General features: G+C 27.9%; 1 protein-coding gene across 1 annotated transcript; it reads left to right on the forward strand.

Annotated features, from left to right (window-relative positions):
• The first annotated feature begins 3,600 nt into the window (after positions 1–3,600).
• LOC130807663 (receptor-like protein 12) lies at positions 3,601–9,905 on the forward strand. The gene is made up of 4 exons (XM_057672965.1): positions 3,601–4,869; positions 5,538–5,909; positions 6,126–7,721; positions 8,375–9,905. The coding sequence occupies exons 1-4, from the start codon at positions 3,666–3,668 to the stop codon at positions 9,607–9,609; spliced, it is 4,407 nt and encodes a 1,468-aa protein (XP_057528948.1). The 5' UTR covers positions 3,601–3,665; the 3' UTR covers positions 9,610–9,905.
• Positions 9,906–22,763: the final 12,858 nt, after the last annotated feature.

Raw genomic sequence — 22,763 nt, forward strand, 5'->3', positions numbered from 1 at the left:
GAGCTTTCCAACGATATATTATATGCCCAATTCTGATAATCGAGCAAGAAATAACGATCGTTTAAACTTTGCAGTGATTTTTAGTACATCTAGTCGCGTAAAACACGCGACTGAACCGCGATATAGTCGCGTAAAACATGCGACCGGATTGCGTAAAAGGCTGGCGATTTTTTTGAGTTTTTTTGTCACCAAACGCCTTTTTTTTAGTGGTGGAAACCGTGGTTAAGCGGTATATACAAGTTTAGATGAAAACAAAATATATAACGGAAAATAAAGTAGTACATGATATAATTTGTTTTTATAGAAGTCTCAAATTCTCTATGTAAACAACTATATAGTTGTAGTTTTACAATTTACATGAAAAATATAACAAATAATACATCTTATATTATTAGTTTAGTGTGCTATGAATTATATGACAACTAATTTATATAGAGCTGCATATAGGACAAAAGAAGATCAGATGATTTGAACTGTGCTCAAAATATTATTAAAGATCAGATGATTTTTTTTCTTTGCAAATTGTAGAAATTTCTCAACCCCTTCTAAATATCTAATATTATAAACTCCTTTACAACTTCGCTTATACATCCAACTTCTTTCACTACGTAAGTCTATTATTCTGCGAAATAACAATTTATGAAATCCGTAAAATAATTTAACAAAAACAGCTAAAAAAGGGAATCGGCTTTTCAATTTACCGACTGTTCACCGAATTTTGAAATTTTCGACTGAATTCCGACTGAATTTCAGTGGGAAAATAGTCGGTAATTCTTTAAAAAAAATTTAATACGCTTTTCGGTGCAGCCAATTTTTGCATGATAATTATAAGTACTTACTAGTAGAAATAATAGTTTTTCTCTTATTAATACTTTCCTATGCACTATAAAAAAGTGGAAATGTTGAATATATGTTCCTCAAATCTAGTGAAATCCAGTATTGTAAACTTTACTTATGCTAATAAATTGCAACAATAAAATTTTAGTTATTTTAGTAGTTAATTTTTTTTTTATCTTTATGCAAAATTTGATTGTTGCAACTAGCGGGGAGGTATTACTATAAGTAAAGAATACGATGTTGAATTTCATTAACTTTGAGTAACATATTTTCATCATTTCTAACACATTTTTATAGTACATAGGAGAATATAATTAAAAGAAAAACTACTTCTTCTAGTAAGTACTTATAATTATTACGAATAAATGTCTCCACCAAAAAGCGTATTAAATGTTTTATTATGTATGCATATTTAGAATAATAAATAATGTAAATATGACTTTATAGAAATAACATACCTTGATATTTTGTTGAATACTTATATGATATTTTTGTTAGAAGAAATTAAATTGTTTAGGGTAGGGAGAAGAAATTTTTGAGAGAGTGAGGTATATTTGGTTGTAGAATTTGAGGGTAATTGAGGGAAAAGGGTGGAAAAGGACGGCGATAGGAAAATTGTAAATATAAAATTCCGACTACCCACCGACTGAATACCGACCAACCCTCCTCCTCCAAATATTCCGACTAAATACCGGCTATATTGGTCGTCGGAAATTTCCGATTATCTTTTCAGTCGGTGATTAGTCGGATTTTCCTACAATTTTGAGCTAGTAGGAATTAGTCGGAATGTCCGACTGACTACAGTTAGTCGGTAAGTTAGACGGAAATTTCCGACTATTTTCGATTAGTCGGTGATTTAGGCGGAATTTCATCGTTTTTTTGTAGTGGTTCAAATCTCATCTATCATTCCTTACTAATGGAATATTTAGCATTTGTTTTGAAGAAGGTATGTGTTGTAACTACATCTACTCTTGTAATTGAAACAACTCTCGTGTGAAAAGATATAATAAGTATATAACATATCTTAGATATACAATCTAAAGCTTAGTTTTTAGACTGTTTCCTTCCCAAATGAAGGAAATTGATAATGTCAAAATTTTCTTCGTTCTCCAACTAGCTTAGTTCATACCCACACAATTAATTTCCTTAAATAATTATATATTTCCGTTGTCTCTCTGAATTAATAACATATGACTTAAAAAACACTCAAATCTTTAAATTATATAATGCTTTCTCATAAGATGGAGAGAGTATCTCTCCGTAAGCGTAAGCGTAACGAAGGTTTCAGAGGGGCATGGGTCCATTTGACTGATACAGGTCAAAGTCTTGTCTATAAAGACAAAGTTGTACATTGAGGCCTTAATAGCTTATGCTCCATTTATTAAAGTCATGGTTGACTTGGCTTTTTAGTAGACTTGTACTACTAAATATCTACTTCCTCGGTTCTGAAATACTTACTTTTGATACTATTAATCGTTCAAACTTATTTTATCTATTGTAATTAATGTATATGAAGAAATATAGTCAAGTGAGATCTTGTTTGAATCGTCTAATCGCATACTTTCATAATATTAACTTTTTATAATTTTTAGATTTACATATTTCAATATATAAATGATTGAAATATCACACTGAATCGCGTAAAGTTATATATGTAATATGTTATAAGAAAAATTATTACTTTTAGAAATAAATTGAAAGGGACGAAGAAAATATCTAGCTACAATTGTTTTGAGTAAGTGTACTATATTATCTAGCTTAATGCGATTAATTATTGTATTAATTGATGAGAATAAAAATAAAACTTTAATATATTTGAATATATTAAATTATTTAACAGACTTTATAATTATGATTGTCTTATTCTAATAAAAATAAATTTTCTTCTACAAAATTATTTTCATTCATTATCACTTGAGGGATTCGAATTATATGTTAGTGCAAAATAACATTTATGTATCTTGCCAAAAAAATCTTCGGGGAGGATTCTTGGAGTACTAATATACTCTTTTATCCATTTATGTATTGCGTAGCAAAATAAAAGAGGAGGAAGGAGCATTTTTATTATATGATCAAAATCTATTTTTCATTAATTTTCATTACCACTGAATATAACTTGAAAATAGATTTATCAAACGTCTCCCAATTATGACTTCGTTCTTTGATCATCATTCTCAGTTTTTTTTGAAGAGATCATCATTCCCACTTAATCAAACTTAATTCTTGATATTTATTTTTTTTTATCAAGAACTTATTAGATTCATCTTAAATTCATATTATTTAATAAAAATAATTAAAGTTTGATAAAATTTAGTTTAAATCGGTAAAAATCAGCTTATGTCGTAAAAATAAGTTGTTATAAGTTAAAATTTTATTTTGAGTTAAAAAAAAGTTTTAATTCAATCAAAATTAGTAATTTGAATAAGAAAAAGAATACGAAATCAATAAGAATAAATTTCATTGATAAGTAAAAATCAGTATAATATAATACATTTTGATTAAAAACAATTAAGTTTTATTCAATCTAAATAATACATTTTGATTAAAAACACCATATGACCTTAACATATAATTCAATTTACTTTTAAAATATATGAAATTATTTTCTATAATTGAATACAATAGAGACATATTTAAGGATACATTAAAGTAGTATCCTAAGTTGCTTCGGTGTCTTTCCCTTAGTTGGAACGACTTTTCTACCCATGTATCTCATCATAAATAGTCTTACATTTTAACACATTATAAATAGTCTTTGATTTTCCTCTCATCATGTATCTCAATTCCAGTATTCTACCCATCAAAGTAAAAGAAACAAAAATAACAAAATGCGAATAATTGTTTTCTTCTTATTTATTCACTGTCTGAATATTAGCTTCATCAGTGGCGAAATATTATCAGAACAAAAAGCATTATTAGCTATTAAATCTGCCATTAAAGATGATCCTCATAAAAGTCTATCATCTTGGAAAAACTCTACTCACCATTGCAATTGGTCGTTCGTCACTTGCTCTTCGTCTTCTCACTCTCCCACTGTCATTTCCCTGAACATCTCCAACTTAAAACTCAATGGTACTCTATCTCCTCAAATCGGTTTTCTTACAAACCTGCAATATCTATCACTCCATGATAACTATTTTTATGGGCATGTCCCGTCTTCTCTTCCTCTCCTTACAAAACTCCAATATCTCAACCTTAGATTTAACAGCTTTAGTGGTGAGATACCAAATTCTTTTTCTCTTCTTACAAATTTGAAATATTTGTATTTCTCAAATAATCAATTACATGGTGAGATACCAAATTCTTTTTCTCTTCTTACAAATTTGATTCATTTGGGTTTATCAAATAATCAATTACATGGTGAGATACCAAATTCTTTTTCTCTTCTTACAAATTTGATTTATTTGAATTTATCAAATAATCAATTACATGGTGAGATACCAAATTCTTTTTCTCTTCTTACAAATTTGAATTATTTGCGTTTATCAAATAATCAATTACATGGTGAGATACCAAATTCTTTTTCTCTTCTTACAAATTTGAATTATTTGGGTTTATCAAAGAATCAATTACATGGTGAGATACCAAATTCTTTTTCTCTTCTTACAAATTTGATTGATTTGGATTTATCATATAATCAATTGCATGGTGAGATACCGAATTCTTTTTCTCTTCTTTCAAATTTAAGTTATTTGGATTTGTCATATAATCAATTACATGGTGAGATACCAAATTCTTTATCTCTTCTTACAAATTTGGATGATTTGGTTTTATCATATAATCAATTGCATGGTGAGATACCGAATTCTTTTTCTCTTCTTTCAAATTTGATTTATTTGGATTTATCATATAATCAATTGCATGGTGAGATATCGAATTCTTTTTCTCTTCTCTCAAATTTGATTTATTTGGATTTATCATATAATCAACTCACGGGTTTGTTACCTGTCAACATTGGAAATCTTACAAGTCTTCGTTATTTCTTTGTTGCCAACAATAACTTGATTGGAAAAATCACACCACAGATAACAGGTACACTAATCTTTAGCAATGCCTATTTAAACTGCATCTTTCAAAATAGTTCGCCATTGTATACATTGAGACTTCCAACTGTTAAATTGTTATTTTCTTTTTTGAATTCGCTTGTCACTAATACAAATATATTTCTTGTATTATTAAGGTTTTTCATATTTGCTTTTTTTCTTTTTTATATAACATTGATTAATGTAGCCAATAAAAATAATATGAAACAAGTTCTATCGAATTATATTTAATGTATTTCTATGATTTTTGATATCTAGAAATAATATATTGAGACGAATCAATTAACATCCCACATAAATATTCTAAAATTCATAAATTTATTAGAAATAACATATGAAAATATAGAGAGTAATAAATAGGGTGGCAAATCAGAATATTTTTTTTATCAATAAAATCAAAAATTTCAAATCTTAATCCAAATGTTTCCAATATTCATCCAAGTCAAATATTTTTTTGTAACCATTCATAGAAAGCAATATTCTCTCTAAACTAATTTCTAACTTTTTTAAGAAATTATGTGGTAAAATTTATTTTTTTTTCTTTTCAATAAAGATTAAATTTCTTGGTAGAATATTCTTTTACTATGATGTATTTATACATTGTTATATGAAGCTACAACTTTCTCTAAATTCTTTCATATTTGTCATGCATTCCAGGATACAATGTCACGAATTTTATAAACTCTTCTATCTGCAACTTGGTTAATCTTCAAATCCTTGATTTATCTTATAACAAGTTTAATGGAGATGTTCCTCATTGCTTGGGCAATAGTAGTACTAAATTATTTGTATTGAATCTCCAATCAAATAATTTCAAGGGCATCATTCCATCAACATTTTCTACTTATGATTCATTGGAATATGTAGATTTCACTGACAATCAGTTAGAAGGAGCTATACCTAGGTCTTTATCTAAATGTAGAAACCTGAAAGTCCTAAATTTGAGCAACAACAAATTCAAAGATGTATTCCCCTATTGGTTAGGTAGACTTTTCTGGTACCATATCACCATGTATCTCATCATAAATAGTCTTACATTTTAACACATTATAAATAGTCTTTCATTTCCCTCTCATCATGTATCTCAATTCTAGTATTCTACCCATCAAAGTAAAAGAAACAAAAATAACAAAATGCGAATTCTTGTTTTCTTCTTGTTTATTTACTGTCTGAATATTAGCTTCATCAATGGCGGAATATTATCAGAACAAGAAGCATTATTAGCTATTAAATCTGCCATTTAAGATGATCCTCATAAAAGTCTATCATCTTGGAAAAACACTACTCACCACTGCAATTGGTCGTTCGTCACTTGCTCTTCGTCTTCTCACTCTCCTACTGTCATTTCCCTAGACTTCTCCAACTTAAAACTCAATGGTACTCTCTCTCCTCAAATCGGTTTTCTTACAAACCTGCAAAACCTATCTCTCCTTTTTAACGATTTTTATGGGCATGTCCCGTCTTCTCTTCCTCTCCTTACAAAACTCCATTATCTCAACCTACAATTTAACCAATTTAGTGGCCGACTGCCTTTATTTGTTAATATGTTGGAGCTTCGGTGCCTTTCCCTTGGTGGGAACCGCTTTTTTGGTTCAATATCGCAAGAGTTTATTATTAAACTTCAAAAGCTTCAAGTTTTGGATCTTTCTGGCAACATTCTTTGGGGATTACTTCCTTATGAATTAGGATTCTTAAAGAGGTTGAAAACTTTAAATTTATCAAATAACCTTTTACAAGGTGAGATACCAAATTCTTTTTCTCTTCTTACAAATTTGATTCATTTGGATTTATCAATTACTCAATTAGATGGTGAGATACCAAATTCTTTTTCTCTTCCTACAAATTTAATTTATTTGAATTTATTAGATATCCTTTTACATGGTGAGATACTAAATTCTTTTTCTCTTCTTACAAATTTGATTCATTTGGATTTATCAATTAATCAATTAGATGGTGAGATAACAAATTCTTTTTCTCTTCCTACAAATTTAATTTATTTGAATTTATCAGATAACCTTTTACATGGTGAGATACTAAATTCTTTTTCTCTTCTTACAAATTTGATTCATTTGGATTTATCAAATATTCAAATACATGGTGAGATACCAAATTCTTTTTCTCTTCTTACAAATTTGATTCTTTTGGATTTATCATATAATCAATTACATGGTGGGATACCAAATTCTTTTTCTCTTCTTACAAATTTGATTCATTTGGATTTATCAAATAATCAATTACATGGTGAGATACCAAATTCTTTTTCTCTTCTTACAAATTTGATTCATTTGGATTTATCAAATAATCCATTACCTGGTGAGATACCAAATTCTTTTTCTCTTCTTACAAATTTGATTCATTTGGGTTTATCAAATAATCAATTACATGGTGAGATACCAAATTCTTTTTCTCTTCTTACAAATTTGATTCATTTGGATTTATCAAATAATCAATTACATGGTGAGATACCAACTTCTTTTTCTCTTCTTATAAACTTGACGTACTTAAGTCTTTGTCAAAACAACTTACAAGGTTTCATACCAGAGTTTATTGGATATTTATCTTTGTTAAAAGAACTTCATATTTGGGAAAATAACTTTAAAGGAAGTATTCCACATAAGTTGGGGACGAATGGGTTATTGAGATACCTAGATGTTTCTTCAAATAAGCTTAGTGGTCCAATCCCTGAGAGTTTAGGGAGTTGTAAGTTACTATATTTTCTAAATATGACAGATAATCAACTCACGGGTCAGTTACCTATCAACATTGGAAAGCTTACGAGTCTTAGTTATTTGTTGGTTGCCAACAATAACTTGATTGGAAAAATTACACCACAGATTACAGGTATACTAATCTTTAGCAATGCCTATCTAAATTGCATCTTCTAAAATAGTTCGCCATTGCATACATTGAGACTTCCAACTGTTAAATTATTATTTTCTTTTTTGAATTAGCTTGTCACTAATAAAAATATATTTCTTGTATTATTAAGGTTTTTCATATTGCTTTTTTTTTATAACATTGATTAATGTTACCAATAAAAATATATGAAACAAGTTCTATCGAATTATCTTTAATGTATTTCTTTGACTTTTGATATTTAGAAATAATATATTGAGACGAATCAATCAACATCCCACATAAATATTCTAAAATTCGTAAATTTATTTGAGAATTACATATGAAAATGGAGGGAGTAATAAATACGGTGACAAATCAGAATATTTTTTTTATCAATAAAATCCAAAATTTTAAATCTTAATCCAAATGTTTCCAATATTCATCCAAGTCAAATATTTTTTGTAACCATTTATAGAAAGCAATATTCACTGTAAACTAATTTCTAACTTTTTTAAGAAGTCATGTGGTCAATTTTTTTTTCTTTTCAAAAAAATTAAATTTCTTGGTAGAATATTCTTTTACTATGATGTATTTATACATTATTATATGAAGCTACAACTTTCTCTAAATTCTTTCATATTTGTCATGCATTCCAGGATACAATGTCACGAATTTTAAAAACTCTTCTATCTGCAATTTGGTTGATCTTGAAATCTTTGACTTATCTTATAACAAGTTTAATGGAGAAGTTCCTCATTGCTTGGGCAATACTAGTAATAACTTAATTGTATTGAATCTCCAATCAAATAATTTCAAGGGCACCATTCCATCAGCATTTTCTACTTGTGATTCTTTGGAATATATAGATTTCACTGACAATCAGTTAGAAGGAGCTATACCTAGGTCTTTATCTAAATGTAGAAACCTGAAAGTCCTAAATTTGAGGAACAACAAATTCAAAGATGTATTCCCTTTTTGGTTAGGTAGCCTTCCGTCTTTAGAGGTTCTCAGCCTACCCTTTAATAAATTTCATGGTGATATAACTAACAATTTATCAAAGATTGCAACATCTCCTTTTTCAAATCTACAAATTCTCGACCTTTCAAACAATAATTTCTGTGGTAAGTTGCCATTCATGTACATCAATCAATTTCGTTCCATGATGGATATCGACATGTCTACTATAGAAAGTCCAAGGTACTTAGAAGATGAATTTGTTGGTTTTGGGTATGCGTACTCCATCAAGATGATAGTAAAGGGGGTGGAACTGGATTATAAGAAGATAATTACTTCTTTGTCAACATTTGATATGTCTAATAATCACTTTGAAGGAGAGATTCCAAATTCTATAGGGATGTTGCGAGCACTTCGAAATCTTAATCTCTCGCATAACCTACTTACCGGAAACATCCCTCCATCCATCGGGAACTTATCATTGTTGGACGGTTTAGACCTATCATCAAATAGGCTTATCGGTGAAATCCCTCAAGAACTTGTTAGTTTAACATTTCTCGGGGTTTTTAATGTTTCATATAATCAACTAGAAGGGCCTATACCCCATGGTAATAATTTTAATACCTTCTCATCTGATTCGTACGTGGGCAATTTTGAATTGTGTGGAGCACCATTACATGAATGCAAAAACAATACTGTTGTGCAATCTTTGAACAATAATAATGTGGAAGAAAAAACAGAATTATCGATGTGGGAAGTTGTAATGATTGGATTTGGAAGTGGTACAATAGTTGGTTTGGCTTGGGGGTACTACATATTGTCAGTGGGGAAGCCTTTTTGGCTTTTTAAATTGTTGAACAAGATGGAATGGGCTTTACTTGATTTTCATGACCACCATTTCAGTAGAAGAAGTATAACAAGAAGAACAAAGAATTAAAAGTGATCATCTATCTGAGAAACATTTCATTTGTAGCAAGAAGTAGAGTATGATGGAATGAGCCTTTTTGGGCTTTACTTGAATTTGTAGCATTTTCTTTTTCTTTTTACTGTATTTTACTCATAATTATAATTTGTGATAATAACATTTCTTTTCTATAAAAAAATGTAAATGTGTGCCAAATGGGTGAATGTGATAATCTATCTAAGAAAGAAACATTTCATTTCATGAGATGTCTATAAAGCATAAGATGTCATGTTTTCCACTGCATTGTTAAGTTAGTTGATTTCGTTTTTCCGAGTTTGATCAATAAATTAATTTTCAGCTTTTACTATATTTACAATAACACAACCCCTACCGTGGGGTAAGCGAGGAGTGCTGCCGCCTAGGGCCCAATCTTGAAAAGGGCCAACAACTTAAGTCACCATTAAATTTAATCGTCATTTTTAAGTTGGGAAAAGAAAATACATGTTAGATTATTATTTTTCTACTTTTCTCTCAGTCTCATTTAATCTTTCCTTTTTTCCAATTAATCGTACATTAATTCTAATAAAATGATTAAAAGTTTTCCAAAACATCACAATTTTCAACTGTTAAAAGTAATTGTAGTCTTTACCCAGAAATGGTCACACAATGCCATGGACAAATAACAGACTTTTTTTTTGTTCTTCAGAGTTTGCCATTTTATTCTCGTTTCACTATTCATCTACAAATTTTAATAATCCAAATTCAAGAAAAGGATTAAGCAACCAAAGAACCATAACTATATTGTTATTTGTGCCTTTATTTTCTTGTTGATTAAGAGACATAATTTCTCCATTCTTCTTTACTTGTACCATTTGTTTTTTCACACTTTTCAATATACAAATTTAATCGTTAATATTTCTATTTATGCTATCAAAAAATTATGGAAACTAGAAATTAATAAACATAATATAAATCAAAACAATTCAAATAAGGTCTCATATGATTATGTTTTAATTTATAAATTAGTAATAATATAAAAGTGAGTTTAGTTAATGAATAGTGCCGAAATCAATTGAAAACACGGAAAAAGGATTAAATACTTTTGTTTCATACTACATGTTTTTCTTGTCTTGTTTTGACGATTGGAATGGGTTTTTGAGTGCTTAATTTTAGTTATTGATGTTTTTGAGTGCTTAATCAGAATGAATTCTTGTATTATGTTTTATAAAATATGCTATTTTATTTTCAAGTTTTGATTGCCAAGTCGTAATACCATCTTGTAAAAGTCATGGTCATGGTCATCAGTCTAGTGTCCCGCACAAAGTTACGGTCCGAGGGGAGAAGTAGCGGATTCCCATCTTGTATAATCTATTTCAATTATAGAATATAATTTCACTTATTTTAAAAGTGAATTGAATTATATGTTAAACTCACATAATTTCACTTGTAGTGGTTAATACTAATAAATACTGATTTTTACCTAATTGAATTTATATTTACTAAAAACTCGTTTTAATCAAATTTTAATGATTTGCACTTATTTTATAAAAAACTGAATGTTATTGCTTGCATATTATTTTTCTCATTCAAAATTACTAATTTAATGTGAATTACTAGTGAGTAAAAATTTTATTGACTAAAACTGGATTTTTATTCATAACAATTACTAACTAATTTTTACACATTAAGCTGATTTTTTTCTATATAAACTAATAAATTTTATCAAACTTTAATTATAATTACTAAAAAATATAAATTTAAGATAAATCAAATAAGTTATTAATTAGAAAATCAAAATATCAAGAAGTTTGATAAAGTGGGAATGATTATATAAGAACATATCATGATTGGAGGGCGTTTGATAAATCTATTACAATGTTTTTTTTTGGTGGTAATAAAAATAAATAAAAATAGATTCAAACCATATAATAAAAGTTAAAAATTATGCCCCTTTGATTTTGCTATACAACACATAAAAATCTCTCACTTTAATTTTAATTTTATCAATAAAGCAAAATCAAAAGAGACAGAATTTTATCAATGTAGCAAAATCAAAGAGACGGAGGAGTACATGTATCCTCAATATCCTCCCTTAAAAATTTTAATAAAGAAAAGCATTTTTGTATTAGAGTAAGACTCTATTAATTAATTTTCAATATTTAATTATATAAAAAATTTATTATTTCTCATTAATTAATACAATAATCAATCGGGCTACTACTATTATACAATTAACTAAAAGTATTGAAAAATTCCACGTGGCACCCTCACAACAAAAATTTTCCACATGTAATAATTAAATTGGTTAATTGCTATTTTTATTGAACTACATAAGGTAAAGTTAATTTTATCCTATTACATATTATTATATTTTATTATATTTTTATTATATTGATTGTTTATATGAATAAATTTATAAAAAAAGACATTAAAAAAATAATATATTATTTGTTTTACATATCTTAACATAAAACTTAAAAAATAAGAAATTAAATTTATTTTATAAAGTATTCATTAGACAGAGGTAAATTGTGGGTCGTATTTTTAAATTAATATTTCTATACTTTTAATTATCTATTTTTTGTGTTTTTTTTATAGTGTATTATAAAGTATTCTACGTCCTAAGAAATTAATCTCAAGTATATATTTTGTGCAAATTAAGAAAAGGGAGGAATAATGATAAAAAAAATACTCCCTTCATCCCACTTATTTAACATTATTTGTTATCTCACTCATTTTAAATCATTTCTATTTTTGGATATTGGTTCATTACTTTTTTTTTTTTTATCTCATCCATACATGTTAAGTCTCATTTATTAATTTCTTTCACACAATTTATTTTTTCTTTAATTAATATAAAATATCCACATTTTTTTTAAAATAATCAATTCTGTTTGCCACTAATTTAAAGGGACGGAATAGTATACTTTCAAGGGAAGTGAAAAAAATATGACTATTATTAATTTGTTATAATTATATTGATTATAAAATTTTAACGTGTAAATTTCAACTTGATAGAGATAATATATAATTATATCATTGTTTAAAAATCATTATACTCCTATATCATAATAATAATAATAATAATAATAATAATAATAATAATAATAATAATAATAATAATAACAACAACAGTGCATTAAACGGATAACAATAGACATAGATTGGCTCAAAGCTTTGTAATTTCTTTTTTAGAATGATGCTACAAATGATTTAGCATTGCTTTGGAACCCTTCCTAGAAGGTGGCCATAGTTTATGCTCATGATGGTTTTGCATCATTTTGTTCCATGTTTTTGTAACTGGTTTGTTTCTTGACGAAATAAAATTTTTCTTATTTCTCAAAAAAAAAAAATAATAATAATAACAGTGCATTAAACGGATTTTTGCTCAAAACATTTGAAGGTTAAAGCTACATATTACTAGATATTTAGTACAAGTCTACTCAATATGGAAAAAAATATTTATGGAAACTAAGCTAAAATAGTGAAGCTCAATAGAGGTAGATTTAAACGAAATTGTGTATGAAAATGCTCAAATCATTATTTCCTTCATTTGGGAACAAAATAGTTGTCTAGAAGATTAAGTTCATGATTTTATCTTTAGAGATATGCTATAAATTTTATTATATTTTTTTGCACGACAGCTATTTAGATTACAAGAGTAAATGTAGTAATAACACATATCATTTTCAAAACTAATGCTAATATTCTATTAGAAATAAAAGGCAAATGAAATTTGAACCCATAACTTTATGTTACATTGGCATTGACGTCGAATATCATATAGAGTAACCAAATCAACAAAACTTTAATATATATATATATATATATATATATATATATATATATATATATATATATATATATATATATATATATATATATATATATATATATATATATATATATATATATATATATATATATATATATATATATATATATATATATGGAGTAACCAAATATCATTTTCAAAACTAATGCTAATATTCTAGTGACGTTTCTCATAGATTAGTAACACTAAAAACCAAATAAATGTAACACTAAAATATAGATTAGTGGAATTTTTTTAATACCATTAAATCTAATATCGCGAAAAGTTAAATATGTTGTAGTGGGTCCAGTTCAATGTTACCAGATTGGAAATATAATGCGATGCAGGAATGAAAATGAAAACGCAAAATATTAGTTTATTGCTTCGGAAACAAAGGGTTCATATTATGGAGTTTGGGGAACGAAGGTTTAGAAATGTTAATCAAGATTTATAGGGATTAAGTTTCAAAAATGAAAATTGTAATATTGTAAAACTACAACTATATAGTTGTTTACATAGAGAATTTGAGACTTCTATAAAAACAAATTATATGGTGTAATACTTTATTTTTCATTATTATATATTTTGTTCTCATCTAAACTTGTAGAAGTCGACTTTGCAATTTTAGGCCTACTGAACAAATTTTCAGTTAAATATAATTCATTATCCAGCTAGCCCTCAATTTATTTTTAATATTTAAAATATTTATTCACTCTATAAAAATTATCAAAATAAGTACACTTTACCAAAATATTTAAAGCTTTGATTTACAAGTCTACTAAAACCTAAGTCAACCATATTACTAAAATTTTTACAACCATATTATCATCCACGTTAGAAAACTTTAGCAACACATTGGTTCCAGCCACAACCATTCAACACGATTTTTTCAGTTAAACACGATCTATTAAACCCAACGTACCCTTTAATTAATTATTTATTATTTAAAATTTTTTATTCACCCCACAAATTTGTTAAAATTACCCAAAAGATTTTAAGCTTCATATTACAAGTCCACTAAAATTACCCAACTCAGCTTTTACTAAAAATTTTCCACAATTTTATTGGAGCAACATCCACGTTAGAAAACTTTAATTACTTGTAGAAGTCGAAAGGAGCATCATCCACATTTATAAATGCATGTTTCACTTGTCAAAAATATCATTGATAGAGTGTTAATTTTCTATTGTTTAAATAAGACAATACTTTGCGTATCTAACTCAATCATAGTTAGAGCTGTTCAAAAGTGACACGACCTGAAACCGAAAGTTAACCGACTCGAAAATATGTTTCTTTTTTAGGTTTATCGAACTGACATTATCCGAACTGAAGTTGTGCCCGAATCGATTTACGACCGAAAATCGTAAAATCGAACACGAACTGCGACCGACTTTTATAACTGACATATAACCGTTAACCAAGATTACCCGAACCTAATAGTGACCGACCCGAGTCAAACCCGACCCGAATCATGCTCAAAACCGAACTTGATCAGGCTAAAACCGACCTAACCCGAACGAACTTTTAATCGAAATGCTGTAAACTTGAACCAATTTTAACATAGAGGTATGATCGACTGATATTCAATCATCTTATTAGTTAATCTAATAAAGTAATAGAAATTTTAATAAATTAAATTTTATACATACATGGTTTCCTATATTTAGAGTTAATAATCAATGGTCAATGTTTATTTAACTATTATTAATCAAATTAGATGAAAAATGAAAAAAGTTTAATTTTAATTTACAGTCAAACAAGTAAAAATAACAAAGTAATAATCACTAACTAATTTGCATTTTAACTATTTTGCCTTAACTAAGGGGAATCTTATGATCAATTAAAAAATGTCTAACAACTTAATCTGATATTGACTCGATCTATAGTAATTAGTAGTTGTAATTTGTAGCCGAATTCTACTTAAAAATAATACCCGAACCCGATCTGTACCCGGTAAAACCAAATCAATTATTAACGGATGACAGCCCGATACCGATGCTAACCCGATAGCTCAAATAACTGATCTTCAACCAAACCCTGACTAACCGACATGACCCGAGCGTGACCCACCGTAACACACATCCGAAAAATAACCGATCCGAAATACAACTGAACCGAATGACACCCGTCCGAAACCGACCCTATCACCCGAATGAACACCTTTAATCATAGTATTTACTAAAAGACTTGGAAAATGACACATGTCATAGTTCAAGACAAACTGCCAAATGTAATAATATTTGTCAAATGTAATATATTAGTGGACTTAATTTGGTTACATGTAATTCACTTAATTCCTCTCTTAAAATAACTTAATTCTTAAAATAATATTTGCCTAAATTATAGAGAATCATTAATTAATTAATTTATGAGATGGTTTTTCCAATTATATTATTATTATTATTATTAGTTAAATAAATAAATTATTATTTATTTAATTTTTTAATTAAGATAAAAAAATTTATCTATATTATAAATTAATTCCTCTCTCTTAAAATAACTTAATTACTTTTTTTGTTGTTAAAATAACTTAATTACTAAAATAGAAGATTTGCATAAATTATAGAGAATTATTAATTAATTAATTTATGAGATGGATTTTTCAATTTGTTTCGAAAAAGCCAACCTTTTGGCCATCTGCAAATAAAGGATCAATGTTTAATTTATTCTTTAAAAATCCAACCTTTTGCTCATTTTTGTAAAGAAAGAGTTTCCAGGTAATGCTTACCTACTATAATAGGTTAACCCTAGTAATTTAAAAAAGTAAAAGAAATTAATATCCTAACCTAATAAACTCTTCACTTTTCCTGAAAATCTTCATTCGATGTCTGTCTCGGGTTTTTCTCTCTCTCTCTCTCTCTCTCTTTGTCTCCACTCTTTAAGTTCGTTGAAGCTGCAAATGAGTAGGTGTGGTTCTTCTTCTTGTGGACGCCGTGCAAACTCAGTTAATGTTAAGATGTTATCACAAATTGAAGGCGAAATAGGGAATTGTTCGTAGAGGACTAAACATAAGAGATAATTTATATTCTTGCCCAAATTGGCCATTAAGATGCTAAATTTTCCGTCTTTATCCCTTTGCCATTAATATTCTGTGAGAATTCAAATTCGTGGAAGGAGGGAACTTGGGTTTATAAATTTTTCACTTTCACTTTCATTTTCACCTTTATTTTTTCACTTACACCTTCAATCTTCAATCTCTTGCACTTATTCTTCAACTTTCAAGCTTCTTCAACCTTCAATCTTTAACCATCAACCTTCAACCTTCAACATTTATTCAACCGACATTATCTATTTTCGGTTAGTTCTCTAACATTTTTTAGTTTTTTTTGATAGTTCATATTTTATTGTTATTTGATGATAGTGTATATGTAGATTTGTTTTTCGGTTTGTATGTTGTTGGTGGTAAATTTCAGTTTGTGCATCATCCATTTTTTTTGTTCATTTTTGATAATTTTTAATTTGTATGTTGCTGTACGTGTTGGTAATTTTTAATGTTGATAGATTTTGTTAATTTTTCTGTTCATATGTTGATTTTTGTTGATTTTTTTTTATATGATAGTTTTTGTTAATTTTTTTTATTTATATGTAGATTTTTCTATTATTTCACATTGTTGTATGTTGTTGTTGGTAGATTTTTTTTTTGTTAATTCTTGATAGTTATTTATCTTTTTTTTTTTGATTTTTTTTATTTCAGATTTTTTTGATTTATCTGTCCAAATGTATAATTTCAGATTTTTTTTAAAAAATTTTTGAATTTTTTTGTGTTTGTTTGTTGGTAATTAGCTATTAGTTTTTTTTAATTATTTGTTAAATAATGAAATTTTTTTTAATATCAATTTTTAATTTCATGGTGGAAGTCGCGGTGTATCTCGTAGTTCCCAAGGATCTCGTAACACACATGCTCCAGGCGGCTCGTGCAGGTCTCGTATGCGGCGGGGTGGTGGAAGTGGTAGTGGTAATTAGTAGATGATTTAGGATGTTGTATATTTTATTCAAAAATAATTTATATGTAAATTTAGTATTTTAAACCTTTTGTATTATATTTGTTATTATTTTCTATATTAATATAATTAGTTTATTGTTTATATAATTTTTTTTTCTCGTATATATTTTTTTTTGTTATTTTAGTTTTATGTAATTTTATATATTTATTGTTATTTTAATTAAAATAAAACCTAAATTATAAATTATAAACTCTTAATTCTTACTCCCTCCAATCCATTTGAGTTGTCCTATTTAGTTTTGGCACACTATCCAATGCACTAATTCAATTCTAAATATCTTTAACTGTGCATAATTAAAAATTATAAAAATTTGATATTAATAAAATTTATCTTGAGAAGAATCAAACAAGATCTCACATGACTATATTTTGACGTCTAGATTAAGAATAAAATACAAATTAAGAGTGATCGATGAATAGTGTCAAAAAACTAAATTGGACAACTCAAATGAATCGGAGGGATTATTAATTAATACTCCCTCCGAACCATTATAATAGTCCCATTTCATTATTTGGCAAAGTCTTTTTAATTGTCCCATTTCTATTTTTGTCAATCTTTTTTTACCTAAATATCCTTAGTTCACACAAGTAATTACGAATATACCCCCATATACCTTACTTACCCAACTACCCTTCACTACTTATCTTTCACTACTTACCCTTTACTATTTACCCTTTTTAATGGACCCCACACCATCCTTAATAACCATGCCCAAGCAAATGGGACTATTATAATGGTTCGAAGGGAGTATTAAAATACTAATAATAATAAAATAATATTTATAATAATACAATAATAATATTGAAATATAATAGGAAGTTCAAGATATAAATTGGTGACGACATTAGGTTTCTGACGCAAACAATTGAGACATGATCACTACTTGAAATACTGATGGCGATGACAAAAATGGCTATGGGACCTTCTTGTCTCCATCCTGTTGCCAAATGGGTGATCGCGACAGGATGGAGACGGAAAGGACCCGTAGGCATCTAGTGTTTTTTTTGTAGTGGTTGTAAGAAAGTGTTAATTTTGTGTTTATGTTGTTTTCAAGAATGGTGATTGTGTCCTTCTTTGAATGGGATGAAGAATTCAAATTTTCATAAATTTCAGATGTTATGTTTGGAAAATTGGTAGAGCTAGAGGCACAATGTGGTATGTTGGATGAGAAGATGAGGCCCAACCTCAAGAGTGAAACCTAATGTCTAAGCAAAAATCGAACAATTATCAGTTGAATAATAAGGTATCAATTGCGAATTTAAAATTAAAAACTTACTTGTGTTGTGATGTTTTCTCGAAATCACCTTTGCAATACCGAAGAAAGGGAAGTTGCCTTAAAATTTTGCTTGAACCTTCATCGCAAGAATGCTGAAGGTTAGATTATTTTTGGTTAAAGAAGGTAATTCCATGTGTGAAGAAGAAGATAGTAACTTTTATTTTTTGAAATAAAGTCTAACTGACAACTATGACTTGGTTGGTATAGGAATTTAATGATTTTACCGGTGACCAGTAAAATAGCTCTTTCTTTGCAAAATTGAGCAAAAGGTTGGATTTTTAAAGAATAAATGAAACATTGGCCTTTTATTTGCAGACGGCCAAAATGTTGGCCTTTTAGAAACATTTTTTCCTATAATATATTGCATAATATATTGTTGACAATTTTTAATTATAGAGTTAATTTATACATATAACTATCAAAATTGAGTGTTTCTACTGCATAATATCTCTCACTTTATTTTTTTTATATCATATGTTTATATATGTCGATGCTAAAAAAAATTGTGCTTTGCACGGGTTTCTACACTAGTCAATCACTAAAATACAATAAATTAACAATCTATACTTGACTACCTAGATTCAATGATTTTGTAGGAAAAAGAAAATATCAAAAAAAAAAACTGAGTAACTATTAACCCAAAAATAATTGAAAACCACTACACTACTATGTCGTCATTTATATTACCTTTGTTCAGAAACACTTCCTACTAATAGTGATATGTTGTATCATATTGTGTGGGAAAATTAAATTAGGACCTTATTTAGTTTTGGTATTATTTATTTATTTTATTTTTATTTATTTAAAAATTAAAAATAAGAGGTAAAGTTTAATAAATACGAGATATAGCCACTATATATCAAATAATGAAACACACTAATTCCATCTCATCATGTTTTAGTCAGAGAAGTCTATCGGCTTCAAACACCAAGTTATATCCTACACAATTCAATATGAGGTTAGAAACAAAATTTCTACTAATACCGGGTGCAAACTACACATATTATAGGATTAAATGATTTCTCAATGTAAACAAAAGTTTTATTTTTCCTTTGCCATAGATTTTAATTGAAGAATTATATCCAATGTAAAGACTTTCTCCATCCACAACTTTATATAAAGATGTGATCATGTCGCACAACATTCATATTAGAATATATGGAAGAAAAAGTCAAACCAAAATCAATTCTGCAAGATTACCTTTAGTAGGATGATCCTTATTTGATGAAGCATGCCGTGCCTTCGAGTTCTATTGTAAGAGACCGTCTCTCAAAGAGACGACCTCAAAACAAAAAGGCCATATTTTTATTTTCTCTTTAATTTTGTATTAATTGAGATATTTTGCCCGTATATCTAATACGTCTCTCGGAGAGACCGTTTCTCACAACAATTTGTGTAAACTTTATGTAATTGTTATAATAGTTTAAGGTGGATACACTACAATAAAACTAACTTTTCGCGTCATAGGATTTAGTGATATTTCAAAAAATGTCATTGATTTATATTTTTAGTGTATTAAGTTTCACTATAAAGTGATTTAATGACACTTTATTTGGCCTTTAGTGACATATGTAATTTTTGCTACAGCCTATAGCGACATATATGAGAAATGTCACTAGATCCTATATCGCGGAATGCTTTAGTATGATTTTTAATTATGCTGCTAAAAAGGCTAATAAATGTCCCTAAATCCACTATATATACCATTAAAGAAGGAGTATATAATGTTGTAGTGATAACTCATTAAAGGAGGAGTGTGAGTCATTACTAAAACTAAAAATTGAGTTCATTTGATAGGATAAACTAAAAAGAAAAATTAGGTAAATTGTGTCGCCACCCTTTATATATTGACATTTCAATATTGCCCTTAATGAAATTTCATAAATTTATCTCTCTAACTTCTCTCTAAGAAAACTCTTTGAATTAAAATTCAATATCGAAATGACATTTTGTTAGACTTATTTTGTTTTTATAGAAGTCTCAAATTCTCTATGTAAACAACTATATAGTTGTAGTTTTACAATTTACATGAAAATTATAACAAATAATACATGTTATATTATTAGTTTAGTGTGCTATGAATTATATGACAACTAATTTATATAGAGCTGCATATAAGACAAAAGAAGATCAGATGATTTGAACTGTGCTCAAAATATTATTAAAGATCAGATGATTTTTTTTCTTTGCAAATTGTAGAAATTTCTCAACTCCTTCTAAATATCTAATATTATAAACTCCTTTACAACTTCGCTTATACATTCAACTTCTTTCACTACGTAAGTCTATTATTCTGCGAAATAACAATTTATGAAATCCGTAAAATAATTTAACAAAAACAGCTGAAAAGGGAATCGGCTTTTCAATTTACCGACTGTTCACTGAATTTTGAAATTTTCGACTGAATCCCGGCTGAATTTCAGTGGGAAAATAGTCGGTAATTCTTTAAAAAAAATTTAATACGCTTTTCGGTGCAGCCATTTTTGCATGATAATTATAAGTACTTACTAGTAGAAATAGTAGTTTTTCTCTTATTAATACTTTCCTATGCACTATAAAAAAGTGGAAATGTTGAATATGTGTTCCTCAAATCTAGTGAAATCCAGTATGTAAACTTTACTTATACTAATAAATTGCAACAATAAAATTTTAGTTATTTTAGTAGTTAATTTTTTTTTTTATCTTTATGCAAAATTTGATTGTTGCAACTAGCGGGGAGGTATTACTATAAGTAAAGAATACGATGTTGAATTTCATTAGCTTTGAGCAACATATTTTCATGATTTTTAACACATTTTTATAGTACATAGGAGAATATAATTAAGAGAAAAACTACTTGTTCTAGTAAGTACTTATAATTATTACGAATAAATGTCTGCACCAAAAAGGTTATTAAATTTTTTTTCATTACATAATAAATATAACATAAAGCATATTTAAAATAATAAATAATGTAAATATGACTTTATAGAAATAACATACCTTGATATTTTGTTGAATACTTATATGATATTTTTGTTAGAAGAAATTAAATTGTTTAGGGTAGGGAGAAGAAATTTTCGAGAGAGTGAAGTATGTTTGGTTGTAGAATTTGAGAGTAATTGAGGGAAAAGGGTGGAAAAAGACGGCGATTGGAAAATTGTAAATATAAAATTCCGACTACCCACCGACCAACCCTCCTCCTCCAAATATTCCGACTAAATGCCGGCTAATTGGGCAGTCGGAAATTTTCGATTATCTTTTCAGTCGGGGATTAGTCGGATTTTCCTACAATTTTGGGCTAGTAGGAATTTAGTCGGAATGTCCGACTGACTACAGTTAGTCGGTAAGTTAGACGGAAATTTCTAACTGTTTCCGATTAGTTGGTGATTTAGTCAGAATTTCACCGTTTTTTTGTAGTGGTTCAAATCTCATCTATCATTCCTTTCTAATGGAATATTTAGCATTTGTTTTGAAGAACGTATGTGTTATAACTACATCTACTCTTGTAATTGAAACAACTCTCGTGTTAAAAGATATAATAAACTATATAACATATCCTAAATATACAATCTAAAGCTTAGGCTTTAGACTGTTTCCTTCCCAAATGAAGGAAATTGATAATGTCAAAATTTTCTTCGTTCTCCAACTAGCTTAGTTCATACCCACACAATTAATTTCCTTAAATAATTATATATTTCCGTTGTCTCTCTGAATTAATAACATATGAATTAAAAAACACTCAAATCTTTAAATTATATAATGCTTTCTCATAAGATGGAGAGAGTATCTCTCCATAAGCGTAAGGGTAACGAAGGTTTCAGAGGGGCATAGGTCCATTTGACTGATACGGTCAAAGTCTTGTCTATAAAGACAAAGTTGTACCTTGAGGCCTTAATAGCTCATGCTCCATTAATTAAAGTCATGGTTGACTTGGCTTTTTAGTAGACTTGTACTACTAAATATCTACTTCCTCGGCTCTGAAATGCTTACTTTTGATATTATTAATCGTTCAAGTTTATTTTATGTATTGTAATTAATGTATAAGAAGAAATATAGTCAATTGAGATTTTGTTTGAATCGTCTAATCGCATACTTTCATAATATTAACTTT

The sequence above is a fragment of the Amaranthus tricolor genome, chromosome 3, assembly GCF_026212465.1.
Source record: "Amaranthus tricolor cultivar Red isolate AtriRed21 chromosome 3, ASM2621246v1, whole genome shotgun sequence".
Lineage (NCBI taxonomy): Eukaryota > Viridiplantae > Streptophyta > Magnoliopsida > Caryophyllales > Amaranthaceae > Amaranthus > Amaranthus tricolor.